The 20,010-nt window shown below is 40.2% G+C and overlaps 1 protein-coding gene across 2 annotated transcripts; it reads right to left on the reverse strand.

The window, feature by feature from the left end:
- Window positions 1–880: 880 nt before the first annotated feature.
- Window positions 881–14,533, reverse strand: LOC109369325 (tetratricopeptide repeat protein 39A-like). 2 transcript variants are annotated; one of them, XM_019618770.1, is made up of 7 exons: window positions 14,355–14,533; window positions 11,351–11,455; window positions 4,496–4,627; window positions 3,857–3,933; window positions 3,290–3,357; window positions 1,326–1,390; window positions 881–989 (listed from the first exon to the last, which is right to left on the reverse strand). In XM_019618770.1, the coding sequence occupies exons 1-7, from the start codon at window positions 14,516–14,518 to the stop codon at window positions 941–943; spliced, it is 660 nt and encodes a 219-aa protein (XP_019474315.1). In that variant the 5' UTR covers window positions 14,519–14,533; the 3' UTR covers window positions 881–940. The 2 variants fall into 2 exon arrangements, with proteins under 2 accessions (XP_019474315.1, XP_019474317.1); XM_019618772.2 differs by lacking the exon at window positions 14,355–14,533 and adding an exon at window positions 13,465–13,846 and having other exon boundaries at window positions 889–989.
- Window positions 14,534–20,010: the final 5,477 nt, after the last annotated feature.

The raw sequence follows: 20,010 nt of genomic DNA on the forward strand, positions 1-20,010 counted from the left end.
TAATAGTATATGGTAAATTTTCAGCCCTGAAAGAGAATTTTTAGAATTGCATCTTTGCAACATTTTCCCCTAACATCTCTGCCGGGGATTCTGCTGCTGCTCTGCTGACAGCAGAGAAAGGAAGGTTGGCTTTTTATACCACCAATTATGTTGTGATAAATATCAATCAATCAATGCAAATAAAGTCTCATTTCATCATCTTCTCCGTAGCCTTCTGCACCACACTGTCATCAGGGCTGCAAGTAATTATTTCTTGCCACATCAAAGGTACAAAAACAATAAATGCCAATCTCACATAAAAACTTGCCTTGTTAAAATATGTTCCAGATATATGTAAGTCATTTTTATCATTCTTTTGAAGGAGACCACCTAAGTTCTACCAGTTTTATGGCACCTTGCTTTTTACATATACTAAAACTGTTCTTAATTTACTGAGGCAAAATTGAGCATGCTTCCCATAGTATACATTTTAATGCATCTTTTCAGAATTTACTACTGCACTTCAGAACACTTTGCACATGTTGAAAATAGCTCTCCATTACTGCCTGAACATAAATACGCTTACACAGATGTTTTTAGCTTCTAGACACCAAGTAATGGACACACTGCAAATTCAGATAAGCAACCCTGCTTATCATTTTTAATAGCATGCACCTTCTCTTTAGAGTACAACAACTGCCTTACTTAACCAGATTAAAGGTCCAGCTAACCCAATATTTCACACAGACAGTGACATATGCTAGGGAAAGCATCCTCTAGGAATTGCCTGTTTGGGGACTTTGTGACGTGGAAAGACTGCATCTGTTCTATGCTAATTAGCTCCGATAAGCCTATTTCCTGTAAATTCGTTTGACCTTTCTTTGAAGTCCGCTGTATTTTCCATTGCAAGCTCTTCAGTTTATTTTCTCTTAATTTTTTGTTTCATGCCTTTTTAATGGAATTACTCACGCTTCACCCACAGGTTTTTGATGTTCCAAAAAAAGCTGCAGCTAGAACAATAAAGAAATGCTATTTTATATGCCTGATGATCTGTTTCATGCACAGTCTCATCTGAAGTAGACAAACCTTGGGAGTTAACAGGGAAGGGGTTCACTACCTCTTTTTTTTCCCCCCATTCCCTGCCTACCTAATGCAAATTTGTAAACCAACTCAACCATAATAGCAGTGCCTTTCATTTCGCAAAGAAGGAATCCATGTGGGCTAAGAAAGGTTCTAGATACAAGGCCCATAATAAAGGCTGGAATAAATAAATCACTGATTCATTTGTGAATTGGAGAATTCGACTTCACACCTGTACACTTAATTTTATCATCTCTCTAACATACCTGTATGTTTGGTAACTGTTTCTGACTTTGATGCCTCCTTTTATGAAGCTAACCATATTCTCATCCTGCGAGAAAGGAAAAAAAACACACAAGCAATACAGATTTATAAGCATTATAAACAGCTTTTATCATCTGAAGATGAACACAGGCCCCGAACATAACCATTATCACACACAGTATAATTGTCTAAGAAACAATACATGGATTTATGGCTTCCTTTCTATATTTAAACACTTCTACTTTGTTTAGATATGTACATATACACACAAACACTTGACTTTGATGCCTTCTGTAATTAGGAGAGCCCCCATGACCTGTGGACCATTTGAATTTCCGTAATGAACACAGGGAGCTGAGCTAATGAATGGCCTCTACAGTCCATGCACTTAGCTATTTTTCTGAAACAGTCATTTCTCATTTGTCCTTCTGAATGTTCTGAATGATTCCTGGCTGATTCCTGATCTGAATGCTTCCTGGCTCAGCACCAAACACAAATAACTGCCTGTCCTCAAGAGTCTACAGAATATAGTTTCATATTCTAAAAAAAGGAAGCAGGGTAAAGTTATGCAGGATGTGCTCTTTCTGGTCTGAATCGAGTATCTATGAGCCCCCATACTTGTACGGTAGCATGGTACTTTACTAGCTATAATGAACTGAGAAGTTACAGGAAAGTATCTGGGGGACCATTAGTCAACAGCTGTATCCCAAAGAGAGGAGTCTTTAGTCTCAGAAATTTCTGGTGGTAGTTTCCTGCTCCATTAATCACATCTAATCTGTTATTCTAGTTTGTTTTGATATCTGCTATTACTTTGGGACAAGAAAGCTACATGTGTTTTAGCAGATGATTTTTTTCTGTTATGGTATTTTGAGAGCCTGTACAACACATTGTGGAGAAAAGAGCATGAATTAGGAGAAAAGAGCATAGATTAGATGAACATTTTACTGTTATTGACAAGAAAACAGGCCCCAGTCATGCTCATCAGTATGTAAACAGAGACAGAATCTGGCCCAAAGAGCTTTCCATCTTTCTGCCAGTCAGGAATTGATCTGCTCAAACCTACCAAAAGCAAACTCTAGAAGAAACTGAAGGATAGGTGCTTCCTTCTGTAGACTGACCTGCCTTTGACAGCTGTCCTAAAGAATGGTTTCAAGAGTGACAGATTGAGGACAGAAGCTACGCACCATAAGCAGACATGCAATTCCTGATGATATATTCCCAGAGAATTGAATCCCAATAATATCCCATCAAAACAATCACACAACGATGTGATTCTGTTTTGCTTTGTTCTGTAGAACGAGTTGTATTACTAGTTAGGAAGGACTTGGGCATATCAAAGCATGTATTCTCAGTTATATACTCAAGATACCAGCAACAGAGATAACCAACACAAGAATAGTCCAACCTGTCCCTCAAAATTCTGATACTAATTTCTATGTGTTTTCAGCTGGGTTTGGTCACTTACATTAAGCATCAAAATTAACTGATTGTAGCAGCTGTTGGAACAAAGTGTCTTTAATTTTTTAAAACTAGTTCCTGTGCTCATGAAAAATTTAGCACAGAATGGAAGAGGAAGCAAATAAACTGGTCTTCTTGATGCAGAAGAAAATTGGAAATTATTTTCTTACTCTGTAATTTCTCATGTATTTATAAGCAGTTCTAAAAATGAATAAATGAGGAAACAGTGCTTAAAATTGAGAGACTTTACATTAAAGCATTCTTTTCTTACAGTTACAATGGGGAAGTTCTAAAAAATATTGCTGCCATAGCTTCAGACATCACTTGAACTGTTCTAGTGCTAGAGACTGCTCATGTCAAGAAGAATATGGAAATAAAATAGACAAAATAATCCAGATTAAAGAGTTGTACACCATTGGGTCAAACAACAGCATCTACAATTCATTAATTTTAACAAAGAGAACATGTATAGTATTTTGTTTGCAATGAGCTATGCAAGAAGCCATACCTGGAGGAATGTGAGTGCTGCTCTTTGAAGTAAACATTCAGCATAGCAAATTTCTGCATGGATTTCCTCTAGTGTCATATGGAATGGAAAAAGAACAAATCAATCAGATGAAAAATAATTAAACAAAACTTAGACCATTAATAAAGGAATAAACTCACAAATCTCAAACTGAGAAAAGCAATTTCAAAATTACCTGCACTGTTTCTAGACTACCAAAGCAACTCTAAGCAGTAATGCTACATAGAGAAATTTTGCAGAAATTTCCCAGATTATTTCCAGAAACTCTTGAATCTGGAACCTTTCTGGCATTTTCCCCATGAACTTCTAGGCATTTCCTTATGTAGTAATTTTTGGAAATATTGAGTCAGTAGCCAACATAAAACAGCCAGCAACTTTGGACATGGTGACATTGCAATTGCCAAAACACCAATCCAGCAATTGCTAATAAATCATCAGTTTTATCACTGAGTTTTTCACCTAATGCGTTCCTGCAGATTGCCAACTCTATACAATTCTAATTCCAGTGAAAAACCCAAACAAAAATAAGCAAATTAGAGACAGTGTTACCTTCAGTAAAGTTTTCAAGGCTTTGTCTATGCACAAGATTGTTGATGGAATCAGCTACTGTAGATTTCTTCCTAAATCTGCAGAAAAGTAAGTTCGGTCATTCTGAACATGAAGGAACATGAGAACTGTATCTTTCAGCTGGCTACCTTTGCAGTCTCTAAAATACCTCTACTGTTCACCAACCCACTATCATCTCCCTACGTATGCAAATATTCCATGTAAAATTTTGTTAATATGACCCTCCTGAGATCTGTCTTTTATCCTTTGTGCACAAAATCCCATTTTAATGGTGGAAAGGATCAGGAGGCTTTTTGAATCATGTTGTGTGCGTGTGCACGCTGTTTCAAAGACAGCTGGTTACAGCAAAATCACCACCAAATGGAATGATTCTGCAGCATCTATAAATGGTAAATAGCCTGCAGAATCAGTACAATGGATAGGACAAAAAACTGACAAAAATTGATTGACAAAAAAAAAAAAATCAGATATTGTGGTAAACAAGTTTTCAGGAACAGAGTGCTGAAAACACTAAGGAGCGTGGTCTGACCTCATAATTGAGGCTCCTTTGAGCAGGAGGTTGGACTAGTTGACTCTTGATGTCAACTTCCAGCTTCAGTGACTGAATTGCCCCACACTTACTTTTGACAGGTGGCTTGAGCTTCTTTCATGGTGTTTCCTGCATTCATTATGTCCTGAGGATCAAATGTCATCATAGCTTGCATTTCCAGTATAGTGGCGTAAGTCAGTGCATGATACATACTATCTTTAGTTCTGCAAGAAAACACAAGATTCAAAGCAGGGTTACTTTGTTTTTATTACTTTAAAAAATAAATCCAACTCCAGAAATAAATCAGTCTGATAGGAACTAGGTCTAAATTAAGTAGAAATCAGGCACAAAGGACAGTTAATATAACCAAGAAATGCTAACAGATTCTGATCTGTGTAGGAAATCACGTCTACAGCTCCAGTTTCAATAACTATGCTGAGATGTTCCAATTCTGAGCCAAGGATAGGTACTAAATGTACATGAACTACAGGAATTAACCACATGGCTAACCATTCAGGGAAGACAAATCACTTTTTTTTTTCCTCTTTAATAAGTTAACTAAATGAACTCAACAATACGTGACAGAAATCCAGACATCATTCTATTCTGGGACAGTTACTCAGGACAGACTCAAGGAGATGGTGTTGTAGTAACACAATTCTACAACCCTGGCCAAAGTAGCATCTTCTTCAAAGAGAATTTCCTACTAGAAGTATTCCAGTCAAAATCAGACATGACGGCTTTTTCCTCCTCTTCTGTTCTATCAGCTTTCCACCCCAAATTGCTCAATTTAGATACTATTCTGAGGGACTTCAGATGGTGGCCCTTTTACAGAAAACCAAAAGATATGGCAAGAATGCAAGGAATACAAGCAATCCTAATCTGTAGACATTGCCAGCACGGTTTCTCAGGCAGGAAGGGTTTATATACCTCACACACTTACAGCATTACTTAGTATCCATGTTATTACCACCTGCTGATGAATCCATGTATCTTCAGACCTAGATGTCCAACAAAGACAATTTGGGAAACGGGTTGAAGGGAAAGCTTGGATGAATTCCTGCTATAGGCACTCCCTGAGGACCTTTCCAATTCACTCACGACAAATTCCACAATTCAGGTAAGCACTGCTAAAGAGCTACATTTGTTATTTCGATTCTTTACACCTTTAGAATTGATCAGAAAGGTCTCTATTGCCAAGCTTTCACGACATCTCAATTCACTTCTTTCTCCTCTGGGTTTAGATAACTGGATTGCATTGAAAGATAACGTTAAGGGTAATTTAAGACAACCCTGAGCTCATCAGTGATCTAGTAACTCACTGCGGTGATCTGAACGCCTTTAAGCTTTCCTAACCATTCACTGTTATGCACTGATTCTTTTGCTGAATGGAGCGAAACACCCTAAAGTGTCTTGAAGAGTTCCTGAGGTTTGGTTGTGTTTTCCAGAGAGGAAAAAATAAAAATAAAAAAATAAAAAAATCTTCTCAGTGACAACATGCAATAAAATGAAATCCCAGAATTATATGACCCACACTCGCCTTGTATACATGTTTTCAGATTTAGGGATTAAAATTATACCTAGCTGTTATATATATAAAATATACCTGCTGGCACAGACAGCATTACACACACACCTGGTATCTCCCTTGCTCCATCACAGTACCTGAGGGCTCCCTTTTTCCAGGACACACAGCATGCTGGCTGTACTGATGAAATTTGCAGCGTACAACTTTAAATCATGCAAAAATCAGCATTTTCTACTGTCCTTAACTCACAGTTGCACACATTACATCCACAGGTTACCTAACAATCTGCTCTAATCAACCTCTAAGCCAACCCAGCAGAAGAGCCATTCTGGGAAACAACCAACTGCTGTAAGCATTGCAGGCCCCCAAACTATGCTGACATCCATCTCATCTCCAGAGTGAAAAAGGAGAACAGACCAATAGTAGAGAAATTGGTTTAAAATCCCACGGAGTCAGGACAGCTCTGTCTCAGTTTCCCAGACTGAGATTATTTCAGTAGACTGTCAGTGTAAGTAGAAAAAGAAAAAAAAAGAAAAAGAACAAATTATAACATGCCAACCTATGAAGTGTTCCTGTTCATTTGATTTCTCATCCGCCTCAGCTGGCACAGATAAACACAATTCACCTCAGATTTATTAAAATAAAATCCTTTCAAATTCAAAGCAGAGGGAAGGCACTAAAATAGACCTCTTCCAGAATTTCAGAAATTTGCTGTCAGAATCAAAGCAGATGAATATTAAATCCAGCATTCTAAAGGGAAAAATCATACTTTTTGTCTACACAATGGTCAAGAGGGATTTCCCTCTCCAGCAATTTGCTGGACATAACAGCTTTTTTTTTTTGCTTTCAATTCCTCAGCAGGACACTGATTCCTCCTCGGGAGGCTGCTGGAGTTAAATAGTCGGTATGACATAAACTAATACTCTGATTAATCACTTACCCAAATAGTTGGTATCACATGGCTGAATAAGAGGCTTATATCTTTAGGCATTTATGGAGTTGTGCCACATGTCTGCTCTCTAACTGCTGTACAACCACTATCATCTTCGTAGCACTGCCCCTCCTTAAGACCAGCACCTATTCCCACTTGAAACAAGCACCTACATGAAGACTCCAACTGCTCTCCTCTCCAGCTGAAGTGTGAAAACCTAAAAGCCTGGTGTGTTTTAACCTCAGAATTGACTGAAGGCCAAACTTTTGTGTGAGAAACACAGAGCCTAACATCCTTTGGGGAATTCTTTAACAGTAACTCAATAGTAGGACATGCATCACTAGCTTATAAAAAGCCCAGGGTCAGTTTTGTGCACTAATTTAGTATCAAAATGCTTGTATCAAGTGAAACAAATCCAACAGCAAGGACATATCCAGGCATCATCAAGGCATATCCAGGAATGGAGGGGGATCAGGGTTCAAACACTACCTGCCTCAGTAGGATGTGGACACATGGGGACTGAAAGGTTGCCCACAAATTCCAGCAGAAGTTGGAAGACTACCTGCTAGACTACTGTGTGAGCTTCCATAGGAAGCCTTCATTTTGATAACTGGACATCTTCCAATAAGGACTTAGTTCCTAGGAAAATTTCCCCACAAGCATTAAGTTCACAATTAGAAAAGACCATTTTAATCAACCATTGGTCTGGCTCCTGAGTCAGTACGAGTCAGAGGAATGGTCTAAATCCGGTCTACGCCAAAAAGCTATGATTTAACAAGAATACCCCCCAGCCTTTCTGAAATAAACTGTTCTATAAAATATGAGCCTAGTAAGTAATTTCAGCTAGGAGGTGAGACAAATAATTAAATCAGGTTTTGGCAGCAATATATATAAATGTTCTTTTTACAAAGAATATAAAGCTGTGTTCCTCCAGACTCCAGTCATCAAAAAAAAAAAAAAAGTGGAAATAATGACCTTCATGTTCTTGACATTCTTTACCATAAATAGCTAACCCGAGCTTCCTGTGAAGCTGCACTGTCTTTATCCAAACACATACTGAAGATCTAGACCACCTTCACGTGCCTCCCCTTACTCTTGCACTGTTCAGTTTGACCATCACAGTTCTGAGAAAACTTCTCTGCCCCAATGAACAACTCCATAGTTGCTTTTATCCTACAATTACATTTTACCACACAACAAAGGCAGTCATTACAAAATGTTTCTATTCAAATCCTAATAACTTCCTTAAGCTTTCTAAACTCAGAATACACAAGATAACATTTAACATTGCAATTTAGATTTTTAAAAGTTCCAGTGATGTAAATATGTACCACAGACCTCCACTATTCTGACAGCAGTTTTACAGGTAAGCAATAAAGCAGAATGTCATCAAACCCACCCGACACATTCACATATGAAAGGATTTAACTCACCTTTCAGACACAGTCATTCCAGAACTAACATTACACTAACATCTCCAATGGCTTTTGGAGACTATTTCCTGAATAAAATCCACTGCCCAGAATGAATCGTTCTCGTATTTCTGCTACACAAGCAGCAAGACAAATGTGCTGCAGCTTAACCAATGATCCAGATTACTTTGTCAAGAACTTATTTTTTATTGTTCTCCCAAGTGATCTGATACCAGGTGATTACACCACTCTTCCCTTTAGGAGAATTGTTAAAATATCGAACATTTGTTTCACAAAAAGGAATATGAAATCTTGCCCTCATCAACTCTTTCAGTGCTGATTAACTGCTTTCAACTAAATGTGAGCTAAAAATATAGTCAGCTTTTAATTGATTTGCTGTACCTTGAGGTTGAGGAGGAACACAGGATGTGTGCCCTCCCCAGTGACTGGACTGTCTGACTGATACTCCTGTCACAGTTAAAAAAGTACATATTAAAAATAACTGCTGTGCTTGGTGACTGAGTTTAATGTTTTTCTTGGACTACTTAGACTTAGTACCAATATTCCATATAAGAGATTAAACTAATTAAACTTAGTGCAGGAATTAAAAGGGAATTGGAGCCCATCATTGTACTATAACCATATTAAGAAAGAAAAACTGACTCTAAAACTTTTTTTGCTAAAACTGTTTCCTGGAAACAAAATGTTCAGTGCTATGAAGCAAGAACACCAGATTAAAATTTTTATGAAACAAAATCTCATCTTTATAGAGGATATTATTTTCCTAACAGGAAAAAAGAGCTTTATCTCAACAACAAGTCTAGACAATATCCTTAGCTATTTCTTTTTAAGCTGCAAAGAGAGATCTTCTGATTTTAACTCTCATATATTGCCAAAATCTGCTCTCTGTTACACATGGTACAAATCACTTGGAAATACACTCACTGTGGAAGCCAAATGTGAGTAATTCAGTGAATATACAATAATGCAATATGGAGCAGAGTATGTCCTACAACACAACTGGTAAAGCTGCAAAATCGAGGATAAGATGCTCTTTACAAGCATGTAGAAACTGAGAAGTATTTCTTTAAACAAAGATAGAATGTTTACGGACTGTGAAAATCAATTTTGAATCTCAGCACGCTAAAAGGCAGCAGTGAGGAACTGATGACTCCCAGAGAAAACAGTCAGCATCACCACATGTGCCCACTCTATATCTCTAGTCATTCCCTGAAGAGATGGGTATCCTGATGGGTATCATCTATGGGGAAATTTAGCATCTTGTTTCTGAATCACGCTTGCAAATGCTGCAGGTCTGCGTTTCCTTTGCTGCCAAAGGACAACAGGAATAAGGCTTCCTCATAACAACAGGCTAATGTGAAAAATCAGTTTCAAAATTGTTTTGCAATACGCAATACACTCAGGTACAAAAAGAGAATAGCAGCTCATGAAATGTATTCTACAGGGCCCAACAAGAGCTGGACGGAAACCACATGCAATATAAGAAAATGGATTTTCAAAAAACAACGCAGCCTCACTAGGTTTTGCAGTGTATTGAAACCTCCTTTCAATTAAGCATTTCCCTATCTTATGCTAGGCACTGAATAAGCATTTCCAGATGGGCACAGGGGCTTTACTACCAGAATTTAACAATAATAATCATTCTTCTTACCATTTTAATGATCTCTTCTGATGATAGATAAATAAGGACAACACAACACTGCTGTGAATTAAAACCAATTCTAGCAATACACTTGAGCCTACAATTTACCACGAATGTCTTTCAGAGTGTACTTAACTTGGTAAGCCATAGATTGGTATCAAAAACTGAGGTGAATACCTCAACAAAGCAAAGCAGACCTACAGCATTCACTAACCCTGATGGATTTCAAGCACACACTCCTGCCTGAGCAGTCACAACCTGTGCAGGACACGGATAGAGGAAGTGAAGGAGACACAGAACACTGACAACTATACTTATGGATGAATGAGGTAAGTAAAAGCATAACTGGGTAGAAAAGCAGCTGATGCAACCTGCTACTCCTGCTGCTGCTGAGGATATCTGAGGTCCCATACAGATCTGAGCAAATGTACACACTAAGAGCCATAATGTTTACTGAAAAGTGTTTGCATGTCATTTCACTGAGTTCTGCATGTGAACACCCAGAGCCCTGGTTACATGACTCATCTGATCACTGATATCTCCTAACACCTCTGAAGTCATGCAGTTAAGGATAAAGGAAATGGCAAACTGAGGTGGCAAAAGAGAAAACCTCCATTATCTATAAATTCTACTTGATATTCCAGTAATTCAAAAGAAGACAATGTAATTTGCTGATGGCTCAAAAATAAATGGAGCAAACTGAGGAGAAAAAAACATGACTTGACTTAACAAGCCAAGAGCACAGGTAACTCCAGGACAGGGTATGAAAAAGAAATCAAAGAAACTGGCAAGGTAAAACAATTTCTAGGAGTTTTGGACCTCACTGCCTCCAGGTGGGCAGCAGTGTAATTAGGACACATGAGCACAACACTGAGTTGTAAAACAAACCTTGAGAAAGTTTCTGCAAGTGGTGAAGCATTAAAGAAAATAGCAATAATAACCATGCCACAAAGCAAACTCATATATCTGAATTGAAACCTTGAGTAACATGCCCTAAGCTTGACAATTCATTCTCAGTTGCTGACATAAAACTACCAACTCTTGTTAATGCAAGAAAATATGGGAAGAGAGGAAAAAAAAAAAAAAAACAAGTGTCAGAAGATAGATTTTAGTCTTTCAGGAGAAAAAAAAAATCTCATATCCTCTGCTACAGCAAAAAGGTTACTTCTTTGGACAGCAATTCAGAACTTTCTGTAGTTACCTTTGATCATTTACATTACTCACTCAACCAAGTGTAAAGCACTTATTCTGGCCTCTCCAAAACTTTAATATATTATTTACCCTCCCCTTCTGAACCAAAACCACAAAGTTTTATAAATGATTGCTAAGAGAACTAGATGTCTAGCTAATTCTTATGAGAGATAGTGAAGCAGAAAATAAACAAATGAAAACTGGCAAAAGTAGCCAACTTACTTTGCTTGTAAAGAAGCCAAAGCATCTGAGAACTTGTTGCTAAGAAATAAATCCAGAGCTGCCATGCACTCATGCAATGCCACGTTGAGGTCTGATGCTGGTGACCTGCCAGAAGAAGAGAAAAATAAACTCAGCACATCTGTTCTCCTTCTAGCAGTGCAATACTTGTACATTTCAACTTCCCATCTTCAGTGCTAGCCTTACTCCCAGTCCACTCCCAATGCTTGCAAAATATGAGTGCCTTTTATTCTGTGTGTGTGCCTCTTATCTGAACTCTTGCTCTGGGACACCTGGAAAGCAATTCAGATTTTCTGCCTCCTGAGGATAAGAGGCACCACATGTGCTGTAAATAAGAACCTGTGCAGGCAGCAGTACCAGGTGGGAGCAGGGCATTTTGATGAGCTCGTTTAACAGGAACACAGGATGGGAGCCTCAGAAAGACTGCAGGTTCAGTACTTTATGATTGCTGCTTGCTTAAGGGTGAGATGATTCCAAACCACACCGGATTGTTTTATCAATTACTACAGTTGCTGTAGTTCAGCTCACACTCAGCTTGCTTCCTGACCAGCAGACTACTACAGACTCACAGGCTGGTTAAAGCCTCACATCACAGTCCCTCAGAATTGATGCTGCACTCCAACACAAATCTGCTGCTGCATCTGCAAGTCAGAAGATTATCTTTGTAGTCTGACTGTACTTTTCTCCTTTGTAGCACTTTGATGTCAGCCTGACCTTAACGAGGGCTCTCAGCTGGTCTGTGGGTTACTGGCAAACAGATGACACAGACCAGCTGAAAACATTTGGGCCCAAGTTCCTCCCCATCAGAGCTGCTGGACACAAATCCGCAGAAGAAACAAATTAGGCCTTGTACTAACAAAGTTAAAGTAACCTGGTCAGTGTCAGGACAGCTGAAACATCTGCATCTAACGATCAAAGAGTTACATAGCATTAATGTGTAAGTTTGGTCCAAAAATTGCCCCCACAAAAATACAGAACAAATCCTCAGCAGGTTTCTGATGCCAATAGCTCTAAGTAATGCAAACTGACTTGTTACTGGGAAACTGTTATTGTCTTAAAAAATAGCAAAACACAGCCTGCTGAAAGGAGAAACAGACAGTAAAATCCTGGTATCATCTTCAGGAAAAAAGATAGGGGAGCACGGAACAGACAGATAGCATCAGCAATAACCACTGCAGCTGCGTTCTGGTTTTGACTTTAATAATGACTGCAAAGAAGAAAGATCATTACTACACATACTAAAACCAGGGTTGTAGATTTGAAGAGACATCACACGATGCTGTTCGTAGCGGCTGCTGTCATCACACTTGAGACACACTGCAAATCCTGCACCCAGGAGACTCTCTGACTGGTCTGCAAACATGGATTAACCCAGCCTTGGCACCGCCTTGTGCAATGTGCAGTATCATGCCAGCCTGGCTCCCCAAGTCTGTTCTGAGCCTGACTTACAGTAACTTTGTTAATTAATGCCTGTATGTATTATGGTTCCTATGTGCCTTTTTAAACCCTAAAACAAACATTTAACAGTACATAAAACACACTTTTCTCCTGCTGTGAAATATTTGGACTAGTAACATTTGATCTGGTTTTACTTTGTTCTGTTTATCTCCATGCAGGACAATTATAAACCAAAACCCATTCAATACAAATAAACCTGTTCAAAATACTCCTTTTAAAACATAAAGATAATACGTATATTTAAAAAATACATTTAAGTTCAAGGCACAAATAGAATATATTAATTAGTTGGCATCTTCTCAGGAATAAGAATTATTAGCACACTGCCACCCTCAGCAGCAGCAATAACATCAGTTGCACACTACCCTAATGCTCCAAGGAAACCAGAGATTTCACGTAGCTCCCAAGTAAAGGACTTACAACCTGATCTAAGGCAACACACCTTACATAAATGCCACAAATGATCACTCACTGCTACAAACAACAGGACAAAAAGACAGACCTGAAACTAGAAACGCTGAACGCTGTATCAAAGTGATTAGTCATGCTTCAGCAGGCTGCAGATTCCCTCCTGCTTTCGGCTGTAAGATCAGAACAGCCTCTAATCCACATGGAAAACACCATGCCCTGCCCCTTACCTTTCTGCCAGCACTGCGGTGTGCCCCGACACGGCCATATGTGCCCGGAGCAGCGAGCCCAGGCGCTGCCTGCAGCCCCAGCACAGCCAGGGACAGCGTGAGCATCGCTGCTGCAGGCACAGCACGTCACGGTGAGCGCCTGGGAGCCAGGCACAGAGCACTGCTACTACTGACCTGGGAGGTGCTGGCACAGTAGCTACAGACCTGCCTGAAGTTAGTACTGCACCAGCAACTTCATTCAGCACCAAGGTAGAAGTCAAATGCCCAGCTAATTACAGACCCAAACGCACAGCAGCATCAGAAGCCTACAAACCGGAACTGGGAGTCAAACAAGGCCAGCTGAAATGCAGAGAATTGAGGCACTAATTGCTATCAGAGTGAGAAGCAGACAGGTGAGAGCACTTCATCCCATCAATAACCACACAGCCCAGAACCGAACCCACCACCCAACTATGGCATGATCCCCGGGGCCCTGGGAGGTTGAGAGATGATATGGTCTTTGTACAAACCTCTTTAACCTCATGCAAAGGGAAACACAGGTGAGTGCTAACAACTGAATGAATCAGTGGGGTGAGCTCATCTGGCTGTGGCCAAAACAAAACAGTGCACACTCCCAAACTGCTCTGCTGGCTTATTGGCACCACTGCCCCTGTAAGGGCAGCAGCTGGGATCACCAAGAGCTACAGCCCATCACCCAGGCAGCTGCACTGCAGAAGCCGATCAATTAAGAACTAATTTTTGCCAAGAGCACATCACGTAATGATAAAAGTTTTCTCCTGTGCGTGGTCCTGTTGGTTAGGTTACACAAAGCAGTATCAACAACAAAGATATCAGCTGCTGGAGAAGTACCCAAAAATGATAAGAAAGATACTCGGAAGACATTAACATACCTGATGAAATCTCTTGCTGTTTTTATGACATCCTGTACAGGAAAAGCCTGTGCTGCGCCTGCTATAAAAATTACTCTAACAGAGCCACAGGCTGCCCCTGTAATGACTGCATTACAAGTTCCTAACAGCAGCATGTACCTGGGCTGCAGCCCGAGATAAGACATTATCCTTTTTTCCCCAGTTGGAAGTAATTACTAATTACAACTTACAATTAACCCAGGTGCTTCTGTGCTGTGATAATGAGCTACTCTGGAAAGACAGTTCATCATTTCACTAGTTTACCCATGTCTAACTGGTACAGTACTTCCAAAATCAGCCTTCAAAGCTGCGTGCGTTCAGGGCTGTGCTGCTCCTGCCAAGTTCTCCAAGACTTCAGCTGGCAGCTTTCCTTTGAGCACCACTTGTCTGGTAACAATTACAGCTCAGACAACCTCTCTTCCCCCACGTTTTCTTTCAACTAAAGAAACAAAACTGAGATCAGGAATATTTCCAAGTTTAGGCTCTCTTCCCCTTGGTTTTAGAAGCTTCTTTCTATTTCTTGATTTTTTGGCTGCAGGTCTTGTGAGGACAACCACATGGTTCTCACTGTGGTTTGATTATTTATGAAACCGTCGTTCTCTGCTCTAAGGACCACCGCTGGGGTGTTTCACAAAGGCCAGCACATCCTGTGGCTCAATGTGAGACCTGAGCTCCTGACCCCCCTGCGTCCCATCAGGACAATGACTCAGGGCATCCAAGCAATGCTTTTTTTGCTTAAACATCAGATCCTCTTTATGCTAACAGCAACACAGAACAAATTACATAAGCACGCTAAGCAAAATTAAATTCCTGAATATTAATGAAAAGTTAAGCCTGCTCAGAAGCACGAGAATCATAAAATGGTTTTCACAGTCAAAAGGGGGAAGGAGATTTCTATTTATTTATTTCTGAAGATAGGGCTTAAAATGTTTCTGCATAGGTTTTATTTCACTGTATGCACGATGCTGACTGATTTCTTACTACGAGTGCAGAGCAGATATGCTTACTGGTTTTACCGATTTCTTTAATAAAAGGAATCTCGAGTCTTGTATTCTGCAAAACGTTGAAAAACTGACTCCTTTGAACTCAAGTGTTTATGAGAACTTTGCAAAAAAAAAATTAAAAAAAAGGTACATCTAAAACTTTCACCTACAAACCTTAAATCTCTGTAATCATGCCAATGACCTTCTGTCTCAGTGGCTTGCATAGCACCAGTCCAACTGTGCTCCATAATGACTGACAATGCTTTTATCTTACTGGGGAACAACAGAGAAGCCACTGTAGCCAACACCAACCTGGGTTCTGGCTGCAGCTCTGCCCACACGTGCAGCTGCTCTTCTACCAGAACGCACCTCTGAGCACAGCAGAGGCTGCTCAGCACACAGTAAGTTCTACATGGAAGGGAAGGAAAGCAAATCTTCAGGGCTACAAATCCAGCTCAGAAGGTTCCTGTTAAGTACTCGTGAAGTATTTGCTCTTAATTTCATTCTATATTTAACAGCTTGGACAACGTGATATTTTGGCTTCCATTAGCCCCTTTGTAACAAGGGATTTCTCTCTAAAGGTTTCATTTTTTACAAGACAATGCCGATCACAAGCTATTTTAAGGCAGCACAAACTCTCCTTGTACTGGCAGAAAGGACAGGGTTGCACCAACACACTTCTCTATTTCAAGGTACTTGTGTTATCAGCAAAGGTATTTGTCAGCCCACTGTGATGCTCAAGACCTCACTTACAGACAAAGATGGCCATTAGCATTGCCTTTACATTCAGCCAGAGCTCCTTCTAGCGATGTAAAAAAAAAAATAATAATAATTAAAATAATGAATTCTTGAACAATCTCTATGCAGCGTGAAGTAGAACTGAATAGAGATTCAGTCAAACGCCCAGAGCTGCTGCTTTTCTTCCAACGGGGAAGCAGTAAGGAAGCCATGCAGCTGTCTCCCTGCAGACACTGAGCTGCTCTGGATGTATCTGTACTAAAGCTTTAACCACACACAGACCTGAGGAGCACCCACAGCATCTCTCTAAGGTCACAGACTTGGTTCTTAATAAAACCTATCTGATTTCAAGCACCTCCAACTTACAAACATGACCTGGCTTACTGGTATGCAGGGTGTCCATCCCACTGCACGCTCTCAAACAGATCCCCACTGATTACAGAAGTTATTAATACCAGACTGCCTTGTGTTCTCGTGATACAGGGCCGACACAGCATGGTTAGGATCAGACAGGCTGTGGTTACTGCCTTTGGCCATTATGAGTTTGCTGGTTCCTTTCAAAAGACAAGGATGACCATTTAGAGCCAGGCTATGTGACAAACGTTCTGATCTCAAGGCTGAAAAATATGCCTGCATGCAAAGAAAACAAACAGCACATCACTTGAGAAGAACCCCTTTTCTGCTTTGCCAGCAGACTTAAAACTGTTCAGATCAGAAACAATCTTTTAAGAACTGCTGTCATTACCGTGAAAGGGAGAACCAGAATGCAACTCTGGTTAATAATTCGTTGCCATTCACTTTTCAGACAATACAGAAACTTTTTCATAACTCAAAAGCAATTAAGTTTACATAAGAAAATTAATTCTACTGTGTCCCTTCCTGGTTTACGTGCCAAAGCAGTAACACAGCAGTGTTCTCTGCTCTCGAGCATGCTTCTGGCTTGTGTCTAACATCCCCAAGGTGCTGCAGAAACGCCATTATTTCTACCAACAGCAAAGCAATCAGAAAGATTTGAATACTGCCCAAATGTTTCGTAGAGAAACACAAAAGCAACACGATTCCAAAACTAGCAGACCTTTGTCAGTACTTCAAACCACGCAGGGATGGTGACACAGCTTATATAGACTGGTTAGAGTTGGAAGGGACTCTCAAAGGCCATCTAATCCACTCCCTCCACAATGAAGAGGGGCACCCACAGCTCCAATGGGTGTCCAGAGCTCCACGCAGCCTGACCGTGAGTGTCTGCAGGGATGGGGCACCCACCACCTCTATGGGCAACCCATCCCAGTGCCTCATCACCCTTCCTGTAAAAACGGTATTCCTTCCAGCCTGCCTACATCTCTTTTAGTTTGAAACCATTCCCCTTTGTCCTCTTGCAGCAGACTTCTCCAAAGAGTCTGTCCCCTCCTTCTTACAGCCCCCCTTTATTCCTGAGGCAAGCTCAGCTCTGGAAGCACCCAGCTGCCGATGTCTCAGCAGTGCCACAGGCTTTTGTTGCAAACATACTCTGCTTTGGGCTCTTAGGTTTCAGTGATACATCACGGAACAAGGGGATGTGGCCAAGCAGTCCAGGAGAGGAGCAAAGTCCAGCAAGTCGGCAGAATCCTGCTCTGCCCTTGGTCCCACCACTGTTTGACTTGCAGCGAGCAGGATCTGGGTTGCATTACGCTGACAGCTCTCATCCTGTATTTGAACAGGCAAACAGCGCAATAAATTCACTTAAGTAGATTTGTTCAGACAAATAAAAAGTATACGTGTGTCCTTTCTGCAACTCCCTTTCCGGAGCAAACCACAGCGGGTGGTTTGCTGCTGTGACTGCTTATAAAATAAATGTACGTACACATATAGTCTAACAAACTGCAAGTCCCCAACCCATTACAGAATGCAGCAACATTGCAATCAGATTAAATTTTCATCAGAAATCACTCTGCGTTAATGCTTAACAGCTCCTTTTCATTGATTCAAATGCTCTAGTCTGTCACTTCGAAGAACAGACATGAATCATACCATGCTTCTTCTTTTTTTTTTAAAGAGTCTTAAGTTCTTCAGACAACCTTACAATATCCATTTGCTCTTTTCCCCATATCCTCTAAGTCTCAGTTTCGCTATCTCTGGCTGATCTATACTTCTGACAGTTATTCACCATCTGTAAAGGTCTAATCCTGTCCAGATTAAAAGCAATGACCAAGAGCTGCACTAGACCACTATCCTGAAGTACTGCAGGGCACATTAAAGCTTACAGCACACACAATAAAAGGATTTTGCAAAATCCAAGTTCATGTCTGCTATGTACATTGTAAGAAGCTCGACAGCATCAGTGACATTTATTTTTCTATGGAGCACGAGATCAGCCTAGAGATTTGTGGTATTACTGAAATAAGATCCAGTGGGAAGAGAGGGAGTGATGCTGGGGAATCTCAACCAATCTCTGGTTGGATTCTCCATTACCCACCAATAATTAACCCAAATAAAGAGGTATCGTGAGGACCCCAGAGCTACCCACACATCCAACTTCAGCAGTCTGCAGTCTGGTTTGTACTTCTTCATGCTTGCTTCTTTCTGATTTCAATGTGCTGAAAAACACGAAAGGGATGAAGTATGCATTTTAGCCCCAAAGGCATTTTCCTGCAGTATTTATTCTGAGCTGCAATGATTTATTTTGTTCTTTTTTTGCATTAGAAATATGCAACTCATTTTAAAAATGAACTATTCAGTCACAGTTGCTTTATTGCAACTTAGAAACCATGCTTCTGTTCCAATTCCCTTGCTGAGCAGTACTTGAAGCTCTCATAAACATACGTACAGGAATGACAAAATACTTTGGACAAACGGGAGGCTGTTACCATGCCTTTAATTATTGTTTTACACGAAATTTCAGAGTATTTTTCCCTGAGAGCTTCCAATAAATGGGAGTTAGTATTTGAGAAGCTATCTGCACAGTGTACTTCACGGTATCTTGGCCAGTAACAATGCCACGTTCTCTCCAATTAAATAAAAATTGAAGCACAGCACTTCAGCACAAGCCTTTGATAATTCTCTTGAACCTGCAAATTGAATCAATACTGGAGAACGGTAAAAGTATTAACAGTAAGGCTTCTTACCACTCAGTGCTTCTAAAGCCATTTTGAACGTTTGTTCTTAGGCACAACTGCCTTGGGAAGGACACAGCTGTTCTCCCCAACTCACAGAGTGCAAAATCAACTTAGAAAGTTACACGAGGATTAAGAAATAAAATAAAAAAGCAGGGATTTGGGACTAGGAATTGGAGCAGCCTGGGAACTTCCTGGCATTTTTTCCCTTTCTGACAAGAAATGTGGATTGGTATAAATCAAACACAGCTGCTATCAGATTTCACCAATTCAGGACAATTCCACTCAGAGCCAAAGAGGTGGGACAGTAATAACACAGCACTGCACTCTGCCTGACTCGCATTTGAGATTTCAGTCAGGTATATCTGAATGACCATCCTCGCACTCAAATACCTTCTCATTACTGTTTTCCCACAAAAGACAACTGAAATTTTAGCATCAAAGACAAAAAGGCAAAAAACTGCAGAACGAGAGACCATTTTCCACCACTCCCACCCAAAACCTGATGTTTGTTCTCAGTCCCAAGCAGCCCACTAGATCGTCCTGTGCTCCAACCACAACCTAATAACTTCAGTCTGTTCCCAAAGCATCTCCAAAACCTCAGGAACCACGAGTTCAGCCCTACGGAAACATTTCCTAAATCATTCAGTGTAAAAGTATAGATTTAAGTAAAAACATGAGCCATAATAAGAAAATACTAATATTTTTTAGCAAAAATCCTGATCGGTAATACATCTCAACTCCAGCATCTTGGAGCACAGTAAGCAAAATATCTTTCTCGAGGTGCTGGTACGTGACCCTCGATTCCAGCAGATGGAGCTGCGGAAA

This window comes from Meleagris gallopavo, chromosome 10 (genome assembly GCF_000146605.3).
Source record: "Meleagris gallopavo isolate NT-WF06-2002-E0010 breed Aviagen turkey brand Nicholas breeding stock chromosome 10, Turkey_5.1, whole genome shotgun sequence".
NCBI classification, from domain to species: Eukaryota; Metazoa; Chordata; class Aves; order Galliformes; family Phasianidae; genus Meleagris; species Meleagris gallopavo.